The 13,441-nt window shown below is 46.1% G+C and overlaps 1 protein-coding gene and 1 pseudogene across 1 annotated transcript in view; one reads left to right on the top strand and one right to left on the bottom strand.

Moving 5' to 3' along the window:
• Positions 1-276: 276 nt before the first annotated feature.
• Positions 277-13,441, top strand: part of LOC142572424 (solute carrier family 22 member 3-like) — a 46,231-nt gene continuing 33,066 nt past the window's right edge. Inside the window, exons 1-3 of the mRNA XM_075681526.1 lie at positions 277-2,112; positions 4,888-4,991; positions 8,028-8,182. Coding sequence (XP_075537641.1) covers positions 1,744-2,112; positions 4,888-4,991; positions 8,028-8,182 — 628 coding nt within the window. The 5' untranslated portion in view covers positions 277-1,743. The remainder of the gene's footprint in view (positions 2,113-4,887; positions 4,992-8,027; positions 8,183-13,441) is intronic.
• On the bottom strand, positions 5,823-5,903 carry LOC142573476 (U4 spliceosomal RNA; annotated as a pseudogene).

Raw genomic sequence — 13,441 nt, 5'->3', positions numbered from 1 at the left:
GCGATCGACACTTCGTGGGAGGACTCACTCGTTCGCCATTTCCGCTCGCATCACAAGTGCCAGTGTCGTCAGCCAAGCGCCTTCTCCGCGGCCTTTACGATGCAGCCAAGAGGTTGTTGAGATAAGTTCGCGTGTCCGGCAGCCGACGTGCCTCGTCCCAGCGCGTGCAATTCTTTCGCCCTGTCTTAACGTTGTTGTTTAATTTTACTGCCAGTCTCCCTTTCCCGCGGTGCAAACAACCACTGCGGAGGAAAGAAGAGAGCGTGGCGGGTTCGAATGAGCCTGCGGGCAGACTGCGGTCTAGGTATGCGCGGAGAGGTGGTGCGCAGTAACTGGGACCACTAGGGCACTGCCGGCGTTTCTACGCAGCGGCTTGGTAGTTGAAATCTACATGGTGCCCCACCTGGACCCGGAATCCGCGCTGCATCGGCCGAAACCAGCGATCCAAGTCGAGCTGATCGAACACCGGAAGCAACTGCTGCTCTGTCTCAAGCTAAGCCTTCCACCTCGATTGGCAGCTGGAGGCGCCGTCTGGACCCGTCCGTGTAATTTGTGTGCGCCAAGGTGTGGTTGACAAATAAGGGCGTCCTAAACTCAGCGAGAGGCACGTGCGGCTTCAGGAGCGTCGTGTTGAAAATATCTTCGAATGTATCGTACAAGCGGTCGCCAAATTGGGTGCCTTCGTGCGTGGTTGCTTTGAGAGTGACAAGGAAGTTATCTTTACATTTGAATGCCGACATCGTACGTCCATCCTTTTGTTACACTGACAATTGCTTCGAGTAGGTCAACTGCCCAAGTTTGTACTGACGAGCGCACGTTCAAGGCAGAAGCGCGCTTTCAGAGTTATACAGATATAAAAATAAGTACAACTGACAGTTCTGTCGAACGCAGCCAGCTTATCGTAGTTTAGAACCTGTAAAGCCGCAGATCGCAGAAATAATTTCCTGCCTGATCGTTAGAACTCAGAATCGTAACATAATCGAAGACGGTAAGATAACAATAAGCAACTGTGCGTCGTCTTCTGTCAACACTAAAACAATTAAGCATTCAACGAAGTTTGACGTGGTTAACGGTGTCGACATCTGCCACGGAGAACGTTTCGCCTCCAGCGCTTAAAGTTAGCTATAGGCTGCACTAAACGTACAACCGCTGGGTAATTGCTTTCAATGCGAAATTTAAGTTACTCATGTGTCTTGTGCGCAATGAATTGCTGCGAGCTCAGCGTTGATAACGCTTTTCACTGAACCGGCGCCGACAGACAACTGAGATCGATTTCGCTGCGCCTACGACGTGCAGTTATCGCGGAAGTACTTACTCCAGAACGCATATTTAAAAGCCTGTTGGACAATAACCTGACACCGGCACCACTGAACCTGTTTTATTACTAAATTTCTTTTGTTTTCTAACCTCACCCACCGCCCACCATACGAACGCAGGACGAAACGGGATTTCCCGTCAAATTTGCCTGAACTGTATGAGAGCACACCTACCTGTCAGTCAGAACTGTCACTAAACAAAATAATGCATTGAAGAAAAACGCAAGAACAACAGAACTAAGCTCTCCTGGTTATACGTTACGATACAGTTATAGTGCTCCAGTTTTCAGACCACCGCCGCGGACCATCGTCCTTGATCAAGCACACCTGCGCCTCCAAGGACATAGTTCTTTTGTATCTTCACATCGCCGGTCCAGGAAGGAAGTCGAAGCACCGGACGAGCTTCGCCGGAAGTTCGAAGGTCGCCATGGATTTTGACGGGGCCCTGATGAAGACCGGCGGCTTCGGCCGCTTTCAAACGACGCTCGCCCTCGTGTTCCTCACCACGGCCACAGCACATTTCTCGTTCAACCACATGGCCCAGGTGTTCATACTCATCGTGCCCGAGCACTACTGGTGTCCCGCCGCGGCGCCCGAAGGCGGCGGTGCCAACTCGAGCTTCGCGGTCGGCTTCTCAGAAGGAGACTCGTGGAACGGCTCGCTCCTGCTGTCGAGACAAACTTGCCGTCTCGAACTGGGCATCGGTGCCGTGGATATTAATGGGACCACTACAGAGCAATGCCCCGAAGGCTGGCACTACGAGTACGGTGACCTGTACGCGACTATGTCCACTGAGGTAACGTGGAAGCTGCAGATACCTGTACCCAGCGTTATATTGGCGGTCTATAGATATGGGAGTGAGGCAGAGGAGAGGCGTAACTTGAACCATCTATTTGCCCTTCCGGGGTTTTTTTTTGATTGAAATGAATATTAGGAGAGGTTGGCGCCTTTATGGCGTACCTCGCTCTTTGGTTGTTTCCTTTTCCGCCAGTGGTGTCTGTGTAGATTAATGGTCTAAATGTCAACGTTAAGTGGAAACTTGAGAGCCACTGGGAATCTTCTCTTAGAAGGCCCTTTTCGGTTAAACACGAATTCGCATAGACGAAATGCGGTCACTTCACTCTGAATCGACGGGTCCACGTAATGGAAATGAAGCTATACGGTGGGTAGACGTAAATGATACCTTCTGAGCAGGCTCGCAGAAAGTGCAACTGGCAACAGAAATCGGCAGCTGAGTATTAAATACGGAGTACTTGGTGCTCTATAGTTCGCTTCGCAGTAACTAGACCCCTTCTTGCATTGCTGAAGTGTATCGGCTCATACAGTGCTGCATGAGTTATTTCAGGAAGTCGTAACTAAATGTTTCTTAATTACAAACTTGCACTATAGCTTGAATACTAGTACTACCACTACTACAAATATAATAGCTGGAATATATACAGGGTGCCTCAACTATTATGCACCCAAGATTTAAAATATGCAACTGCCACGTAGCTGAACAGAACTAATGTTGTTTGCAGTCGCTTAGAGATCGATTATTTTAAATGCAAAGCAATTCTTGGCGGACATCTAGCCGCCTATGTCTTGGTGCTCTCATGGTCGTTTCGTTAACTTCGTACGTATAAAAATTGGCACAATATGACAAGAGTGTATGACGAACATAAATGATAGGTCATGCCATGAATATCATGACATGTGTGTCATGTGGGTCATGAAACAGCAGCCTACGCCTTGGTGCTCTCATGGTCGTTTCGTCAAGTTGGTAGGCTTCCCCGCACACTGCTTCACACGACATCGATTCCCACAGGGAGTGGGATCTGTCGGCTTTTTTTTTTTTTTGCATTCCTTCTAACTGCATAATTAGTGTAAATAAATAAATGAATAAATAAATAAATAAATTTTAATATTTGAGAAACTGAATAATTAATTAAGGCTAATTATGTGATTAGGTGGTATGCAAAAAAATAATCTGAGTATCTCCAAGCGACGGAAAACAACATTACTTTGGTTCTGTCCAGCCACGTGGCATTTGAATATTTTACAGCTTGATGCATGATACTTGGGGACACCCTGTATAAATACTTCTAATACTAATACACACTAATAGTACTAGCACACGAATACCATAGCTTGAATGCATAAATACTAATGCATACCACCATTTCTCACTTTCATACAAAAAAGAGCGATGTTGAATATGTCATATGAAGCAATTGAGAGATTGAGAAGCTCCACATGATCTTCTGGCCAAGCCTGCGAACAACACTCAACGCAAAAATGAGCTTCATATCATACGCATGTCGCGGGTGTTCTTAGGGACTGTACGGCAAATTAGAGCTAAACAAGGCCACGGCGGGCGCAGCGAAAAGAGACAATCCTTGTTTACAAACTTTCCAAGGCACATGGAGGCCAGCATAACATCGAGAACTGCGACATCAAAAGAGGAACGATTAAGAGGATGCTCTACATTGTGGCTCTTCATATTCAAATGCGCGTAAGAAGAAAAGAAAATCCGAGGACGCCTAAGCAGTTCTTATGAGTCGTGAGTGTTAAAACATTAATGCCCCATTGAATGCCGCTGAACGGTCCTTCGAGTTATGAACTGCTCGCGGGCAAGCGAGCGCGTTAAGACGCTTGATCAACGCCTCACTGATAGCACAAGTCCGGCGCCCTTTGATCCGTGACGTCATGCTATATCGCCCGACTGCCAAAGAATCTAATGGGGGGGCGCTTCCGAGTAAGCTGCGGTGATTTGGACGTCCGAGTAGCATGATGTAATAAAACAGAGTGCACAGGCCTGCTATCTGAGAGGCGCTGGTTTAGCCCAGTGGCTAAGCCACTCGGCTTCTGAGCGTGCGGTCGTATATGTTCGAGACTCACTACCGCCAACGTTTTTACTTTCGAATTATGTTTTCTTTACACTTTAATTTCTTAATAGCGATTACACAGGCGAAGTTATAAACTCAAGCGAGAGCTTGCGCGGAGAAGGAACTGGCGGATAACACAGGCCTCCGAGAGCGAGGGTGGCGTGGCATCGCGGCGGTGCCCTCACGCAACAGCTGGCGCGCCAGCGTCACGTGACGATGCACGTGACGCGGCGTCGCAGCTAGTAGGAATTTAGGTGCCGATTTCGCTGCTACAGACGCCGGATTTTCCCCTCAATGTGCCATGTGGTGTTATTGCGTAAAAAAATATACGTGCGCTTATTTGGAAAGTTGAAGAGTAAGATTGCTCCGAAATTTCATTTTTTACGAGAAACAAAACTTCCTGCAGTGGTACTAGATTTGTTTATTTGCCATCTGCCCGTATGTTACACTGGTACGCACTACGAATGATTGAGTACCGCACCGCGCTCCGAATGAACCTAGTATGCACTCCTCCGGCAGCTGTCACTGAGCCGACACGTTGCGTCGGAATCCCCAATAGGGTTGGCCCTTCGCTTACACTCAATAAAGAACGCAATACGTTTTTACAGTTCCACGCATAAAGAAAGCGCAAAATTTTGTGTACATATCAGAAATATACACAACAGGACAGATGCTATAAGAGAAACTCCCTTCTATTTTCTCAGCACAACTGGGTTTGCGGCGACAGCTGGAAGCAATATGTGCTCCACACAACCTTCTGGATCGGCTCGATGGCCGGATACGTCACATCCGGATTCCTCGCGGACAGGTGGGTAACCGGGCTTCGTTTTTGGTAGAGCACGTGTACCGCAAGATTCGCGAATACTTTGGGGTTCGAGTTCGGGGCGCTTGTCTTCCCTTTGAACTCGTGGTTTTTTTTTAGACATCTCAAGAACAGCTACGTCGCTTTGCTACAGATTTATCATACCAGGTATGCGCAGCTTGCAGTCATAAAAGTTTAAATAATGGAAGGTTTATAGCGCGAGGCAATAACTCCGCGTACATTACTCACTTTAGTCACTTTATACTGAACTATGAAACAGCGCGTTGCGATGAAATAGAAAAAAAAAAAACAAGCAATGCCAAAAGTATGAGTGAAGGACCTATTTATTGGGCGAATTCCAACCCGGAAAGACAAGCAACGCTCGAATCAGAACTACAGCGGCGAGCACATTCGTCGACCGCGTCTCATCTGAACTGAGGGGTCAAGTGTTCCCGCTATTTGCACATGTAACACCGCACATCCTAGATTAACTGCTGGTGCTCACGTATACGTCCTAGAACCTACAATACTATTCGCGTCGAGCGCGCAATTTAATTAGACAAGCCTCTTTCGCTACAGAAATTACGACAACATTCGATAAATTTCGGACACCGCCGTAAAGGCCTGTCTTGCGCCGAGTGACAGCTGGACAAGGGAAATACAGTTACCGGCGAAAAGTAAAACGAGTGTACGCGTGACCATGGAGCACGTGGAGACTTTCTTTTAACATCGTCTGTAACCGTTTATGGGCAAATGTCAACATCATAATATACTATAGGGTCGAATTCACAAAACCTGTACGGTTCGCAAGAACGGTATCATTGGCCAGCGGCTTTCGTTAGCCATATATGTTCAACTAGCAATAGTCGCCCCTCAGTTATCACTTCATTGGGTACGACACCGCCTCTGCGCAAAGCTATATATATGTTAACTGACACTATGGCCTAGCGCTTGTCACAAACTGCTACAGAGTAAGAATCAGGGCCCGTATTCACAAAAAGTTATTACGCTAAATGCGTTCGTGCTAGCCAATAGTGATGTAGGACATATTATTAGCGAAGGCGATCGCCCAATGAAAAGCAGCCCTTACCAACGAAAAGCTTTGTGAATTTGGCCCTAGATTCTGAATGCGAACCCGGACAAGTATTCAAAGGCTTTCCCTTCTGCAGTTCTAATGTACAGTAAAGACTTCGTGAATGCTGGTCCCTGCATTATGCCGTAAAATTCGAAATCGAGCCGCACTAAAGAAAGCTGGAAAAAAAAAAGAAAGAAAAGACGAGGACAGTAGGGCCGAATTTACAAAGAAATTCGGTAATCGGATTTTCCTTCGGTAATCGTATGTCCAGCACCAGGATTGGTTAGAATTTGCTCTCAAGAAAAAATCGAGCGTAAGAGCTTTTCGCCAATATGGGCCGAGATTTGTGTGACCTAGCAGAATCACAATACAATTTCCAGCTAATTCACAAAAGTTTTACTTCGTAGGTGCTCTTTGCCATTAGTCGGCCGCATTCGCTAATGATATGTCCAGCATTAGTATTGGCTGGAATTTTTCTCTCACGAACAATTATAGCGTAAGAGCTTTTTTGTGAATACGGGCCTTGTTTCTTTGGAGCAGTTGCAATAAGAAGTTCAGTTATCTAAAATTAAATCACATACCTTTTAAAACGTTGCCAGCATATGACTTGGCCTGTTCGAAACCTTGTCCGCATATAACGCATTCTAAGTTTTTAGGAGCTGTTAAGAAATATTTACGAATTCAGTAATTCAACCACACAAATTTTACTTGTACTCGGATGAATTAGAGCGTGGTCCCCTGCCGGATGTTTGCGGCGCTATGTCATACATAAATAGGATGTATTTCCATGTTTGGTGTCATTTGTGTACTGACGATGTCACCCGCATAGGTGGCGAAACGTCTGTTTTTGTTATACTTTATCATTGAGTAAAGTCAGTGATAAAAAAAAAAAAAACGTTAAAGTATGAGTTCCCTTGGCTTTTGGAACATTTTCTTCAAAGTTGACTTCGCCAGAACATTGGCCATAGATTTCAGAAAGCTTTTCGCTCGTAAAAGCTGTTTGCCTTTGGCCTTGGCTAACACTATTACCAACGTCGCGATTTCATGGGACCTACCTTTACTAACAGTTCAGGCGGAAGAATTGGTTTGTGAATACGGGTCCTGCTATATATGCAGTCGGTGAACCAATTGCAGGAAAATGCTAACGTGAGGGTGAAGTACGTGCTGGTAGACCGAGCTGAATGCCGATTGTGATCCTACTTCTTCCTTTTTTTTTTTTTACGGTAAGACCATCATGGGGGGGGGGGGGGGGAGGAGGCGTGTATGTAAAGTCTGTATTCTTTAGAACAGTGGCGTTCAGGGAATTTAAGACATGATCACGTGGAATGGTGCCGTAAGAGATAATGGGCGAATTAACAAATCTTTTCTTTCGTGAGTGTCCCTTGCCATTTGCCAGCAGGCTTCATTAAAGATATGTCCGTCATCAGGATTGGTTGAAATTTTCTCTTACGAATAATTCTAGCGTAAGACATTTTTGTGAATACTGGCAATGGACCGGTATGATGTAAGGGTTCCTTTCGTTCGATTCTGCTCCTTTATTATCATCCAGCGTTCACTGTAGGCCGATCCCGGTGGTAACTTTGGGCGGGACACCGATCGGATCACAGACGTAGAGATAAACCCTGGGCGAGCATTCACAAAGCGCTTGCTACGCTAGAACGAATTTTGTAAAAACAGGAGCCTGACAGTTGCGATAGCGAACGGCCGGCCAATAACAGAAGGCTCGTACGAGCGAAAAAAACCTTGCGAATTCGGCCGCCTATTTCCTAAGATCGATAATGGTTAAAACATTCGGTGTGGTTTATTGAATTCATCGTTGTTTTCGGGATTGTCGTGTTACATAATCGCGCAACTCCCAGGTCTCTCAGCAGTGAACATGACAGATGTGAACATCCCGTCACGTATAAGCGTAGCATACGGATACCCGTGCTTAAAGACTCACTCGGCTTGCGCGCTTGTGCATGCAGGTTCGGTCGTCGGGTGGCCATCGGTTGCCTCTCTGCGGTGAGCGCTCTGGCCAACTTGATGCCGCTCTTCATCTCGCAGCACTGGGGCCTGGCTGTGGCTAGGCTCATCGCCGGCATGGGCGCCGAAAGTGTCTGCTCCACCATCTTCGTTCTCGGTGAGTCGACCCGGCTGTGTCCTGGTTTGGCCGATCGTGCTATACTACACAGTATCGTTCGTAGTATACCTGCGGTATAGTACGTACGATACCGCATAGTATAGTACGTACAATAGTTCTATAGTTCTATAGTTCTAACAGCTTATAGGAGTAATGGAAACAATGGGCTTGCTGCATCGTATACTCCGGTATAACTATAGAACAGCTTATACGATATTGACAATAAACGAATTAACCTAGCAGCCTCACTTCGGCACGTGCCAGTTTAGGTTGTGCCAGCGCAATTTCCTTCGGGCGAAGTGATTTCCATGCTTTCTTAACCAACATATATGCCTGTATTGCACTTGATGCCTCCGACTTCACACGTCGGTACGCGTATGCATCCGAACATGCGTGCGTCCGCAGGCACGAATTCTTCATGCAAGACAGCGCGCAACGCATACGTCCAGCTCTTAGGGAGGCGAAGCTGGCGACAGAATTGCTTGCACAATCGCGATTGCTGCACGGACAGCAAGTGAAAAAGCTTCAAGAGACTGGAACCGAGCACGCGGACGTTACGAGAATGATAATATCCATAATAATAATAATAATAAAAAGAAGAAGGAGAAGAACGCGCATAAAAGAAAGGAAGACCAAAACCAAGACTGAGCTTCACGCTGGGAGGCATCGCGGTCGCGTTACGTTTCCAAACGCGGCGACCTCGTCCGACGACTAAGAGGCGGAAGGAGGAAGGCCTGACATGTAATAGTATATTCTCTAGCGCACACACACACGCAAACTCGCCACGTATATGCGCATACATACGTATATCTGTCGCAACGGCATTGCGGAGGTGCGGTCGGTTTTGAGGCGCGATGCATTCCCGCCTTCGTTTCGATATGCGCGGCGAAATTTGCATTGGCATTCGGAGGTATGATTGCTCTTCGCTCCAGCCATTCTTTATTCCTTCATTTCGCTTTTCCGCCTCTTTCCCAGCTCTACACTCTCATTCCCCACGAACGTATACGTGTACTTCATGCAAGATACCGTGGGGTGTATACTTATTTTCTTTTTTCTCGCGTTTCTATCGCCGCCTCTTTTTGTTTCTTTTACCGCGGCGGCATGCGAGAGACGTTAGCGCCACTTATGATGCGCGATTACCAATGAGGACATATAGGCGCCCGCTAGGGAATTTCTCACTCCTCCTTTAGCAGTGCTTTTCCTCCTGCATTCCGCTCCGTACTCAGCCGCCAATTACGCACTTGTAAATCGCTTGTGCGGTAAGGCACTATGCAGGGTGTTTTTTTTTCTCCTTTTTTTTTCACATCATTAGCAGAATTTTAAAAAATACCCCGTGGCAGGTAGCGCAATTTTACTTCTTGAGATGGATTACTCTCAGAGGTGGACGTTATTTGCACATGAAGTAAAAGTGAATATTTGATTAACAAATTTAGCTCATTAACACCCGCCGTGGTTGCTCAGTGGCTATGGTGTTAGGCTGCTGAGTGATTAACAAATTTAGCTCATTAACACCCGCCGTGGTTGCTCAGTGGCTATGGTGTTAGGCTGCTGAGTACGAGGTCGCGGGATCAAATCCCGGCCACGGCGGCCGCATTTCGATGGGGGCGAAATGCGAAAACACCCGTGTACTTAGAATTAAGTGCACCTTAAAGAACCCCAGGTGGTCGAAATTTCCGGAGTCCACCACTAAGGCGCACCTCATAATCAGAAGTGCTTTTGGCACGTAAAACCACATAATTTATTTTTTTCAGCTAATTAACTTTTAAACAAAGTATATTATGGCACATATTATATTGTACGAATTGTAGCCGGTGACTTCGTCATGTCTACTTGAAATAAAATTCGATGATGACACCAGTTTCAAAAATAAATAAATAAACAAACAAACAAATAAATAAATAATAACATAAAGGACAAGGAAAAGCGGCCATAGGGCGTTTTTGTGTACTATAATGAGTACTGCGTCGCAGGATCATTTCGCGTTCGCGGGGGCCGAATTTTGATAGAGATAGAATCTAAAAAAAAAAAGACGCTCGCGTAAGGAGCTTACGGTGTTCATTTATTTTCATTGCGCTTTGTACTGGAAGACACTAACAGGAACGAAACGAGCACTGGTTGTAAAGAGGACGCCAAGTGACACGGGGGAGCTCAAGCTAAGGGGCACGTGCAAGGAAGTAAATTCAGATAAGAAGCGCGCCCAGATGAACATGTTGCGCAAAACACGCGCAAAAGTAAGATTGCGCTCCTCCGTGTCACTTCGTGACTTATTTACTGCTGCCTTTCTTTCGTCTCTGTTAGTGTCTTCCAGTACATAGCGCCAGGAAGATGAATGCTCACCAACCAACCGAATTCATAGCTCTTCTAAGATCATCTAAAAGAAAACAAAAGAAAACTGGTGGTCAAAATTTATCCGGAATCCTGCAATTCATTACGTCGTCTATCTATCTATCTATCTATCTATCTATCTATCTATCTATCTATCTATCTATCTATCTATCTATCTATCTATCTATCTATCTATCTATCTATCTATCTATCTATCTATCTATCTATCTATCTATCTATCTATCTATCTATCTATCTATCTATCTATCTATCTATCTATCTGTCTCTCTATCTATCTGTCTCTCTGTCTATCTGTCTATCTGTCTATCTATCTGTCTATCTGTCTGTCTATCTGTCTGTCTGTCTGTCTGTCTGTCTGTCTGTCTGTCTGTCTCTCTCTCTCTCTCTCTCTCTCTCTCTCTCTCTCACACACACACACACACACACACACACACACACACACACACACACACACACACACACACGCACACACGCACACACGCACGCACACAAACACAATCAATCAATCAATCAATCAATCAATCAATCAATCAATCAATCAATCAATCAATCAATCAATCAATCAATCAATCAATCAAAAACACATGTGTGAGGAGCCCATTGCACTAGCATCTAAGTAGAGGACAGGTGTTCTTAGCAGACAAACATTTAGAAAGCTAAACTGGGACTGTTGATTCGCATTCATATTGAAGTTCCAAACAACGACAGAAAACGCTCGTGCTCTGCTCGCCGTCCCTGTTAGTTTCTTTTTTTTTGCGCTGAATTCAACACGAATGCTACAGCAGCGTTGCAAGGCCCATAACGTAGGTGTCGCACGCCAGAATGCCATAGATGTCTACATCCCAGTGGGGGCACTGCACACCGTGTGCAATTATAAAGCGTGTATTATCTTTGCTTTCATCGCAGTACACTTACATTGCACATGAGGGCATATTAACCGTGTAATCTTGAACAAGCTGTGGCTCTATTGACAGCGAAAGATACTTGTCGAAGTGAAGGTAGCTCTTCTGCATTGCGCCTATTGCGCCCGTTGCGCCGGCAAGCATTGCGTCTCGTGTGCTCCCGGCGCACTTGAGGCGAAACAGTCGCCGTGAGCGAAGGGGAGACGTTGATCTTCCGTTGCGTGGCGGGGCACCTATTCTTCGAAGCGGTGCAGTCTATATACATGTATACATGTACACAGACTGCGTATACGTGTATGCGCTCTGGGTCTGTAAGCAAAGATGCAGAGTAGAATGTTGTGACGACGACCCAGATTCATTGTCGAATGAAATATTTCGCCCCTAAGTACCACAAAGCTGAAAACAACCAGGTGGCCCACGGAGCAGGCCTGTATATTGCCACCGGTGTGTGCACAAGCGTAGGACTCGACTCTACCTATTACACCCCGCAGTTTAGCTCTTCCTTCGAGCAAACAGTCATCTGAGTTTTCCTAGCGACTAAAAAGGAAAAAAAGGAAAGAAAGTAAAAAAAGAAAAGACTTCACTTCTCGTTGGGCGTTTACTATTGGCTACTTTCGAGACGCCAAGGTAAAGGCAGTGGGTGCGCGAAGCTGTTCTTCGACCACAGACGAGTGACTCCTCGTCCTCTAATGGCGTTCCTAGAAAATGCTGACTCGTTTAGCCCATTGCAGTCTAGTCCAAAACAACGGGGGACCCAAAACGCCCTATGTGCGGCAATATTTTCGCGACTGCCGACACCACTAGACACTTGCGCAATGCGGAGCCTCTGCCACAGACAGCAGGTATGTTTCCTCGCTATACCATAGCGGAGCGTTGAGCGTGCGCGGAAAGAGTTTTCTCGGGCGCATTCCCAGAATTTATTGCCGTTGCCGCACGCCGCACAAGCCCTTGCGAGCAACGGTCTTAGCATTGCCCATTCTTTGCGCGTGGTTCCGCCTACGTGACGACGGGACCCAAGGGCAGGGCAGTCGTTCGAGGCGCGCATACGCAAGCACGCACTGGCAGCGCGCCAAGGGATGAACACAGCCCAGCGATGCAATCTCAAATCGCACCTATAATGACGCCGCGCAGTAATTGGTGCGAAGCGTCGCGAATTAGTAGTAGTAGTAGTAACTGTAGTAGTTGTAGTAGTAGGAGGAGGAGGAGAAGAAGGAGGTTGAGAAGTCGTAGTTGTTGCTCTTAAGAAAAGAGCAAAAGGCACGGTAACTGTCACACTAACAGCAAGAACTCGGTTGTGTCGCGAAATGGTTCACGCAGAATCAGGTTACACTTAACATCGACAAAACCAATTTTGTAGTCCTCTATGCCAGGAGGAAGGAAACGAATTGTGACTCCCTGTCTATATATTTAAGTAATGTCCGACGGAACAGAGTATGCCGCTAGAAGTATATAGGAATTTGGTTTGAATCGGATATGCATCGGAAATATCGAATTGGTAAGGCATGTTACAAATTGGCGTATGGTTGTCATGTATTGTTAAAAGCCCGTCAATGTCTTGACTTTCGAGTTTTACGATGCTTTACTTTGCGTTTATACAGAGTCGCATTTATTATTGTTTACGGTCTTTGGGCAGTACATAAAAAACCGTAGAATCTAGCTGTCGCCGGTCTTCAAAAACGTGCGCTACGAATAGTTACCTTTTTTTAAACATACTGATCCAAGTAAACCTGTCTTTCAACGGCTTCGTGTTCTGCCGTTCATTGAGGCGTATAAAGTAAAGGTTGCTCAGGTAGTTAATGCAATAATACATTTTAATAATCCGCTACCCATCACAATGTTACATTTTCCGTCATGAAACACGAGGGCAGTTACTAAAACTGCATCAACTTACCACCTTGTCACAATGTTTATGGACAGAGTCTCATGTAGTTCAACGGTGCTACAATATGGAACGCACTACTACACAGTGTAAAGGCTGGCCATAACATCGCACAGTGCTTAAAGAACTTCT

This window comes from Dermacentor variabilis, chromosome 2 (genome assembly GCF_050947875.1).
Source record: "Dermacentor variabilis isolate Ectoservices chromosome 2, ASM5094787v1, whole genome shotgun sequence".
Classification (NCBI taxonomy): domain Eukaryota; kingdom Metazoa; phylum Arthropoda; class Arachnida; order Ixodida; family Ixodidae; genus Dermacentor; species Dermacentor variabilis.
Note: the sequence above shows the minus strand (reverse complement) of the source record. Positions and strands in the feature narration are given on the sequence as shown.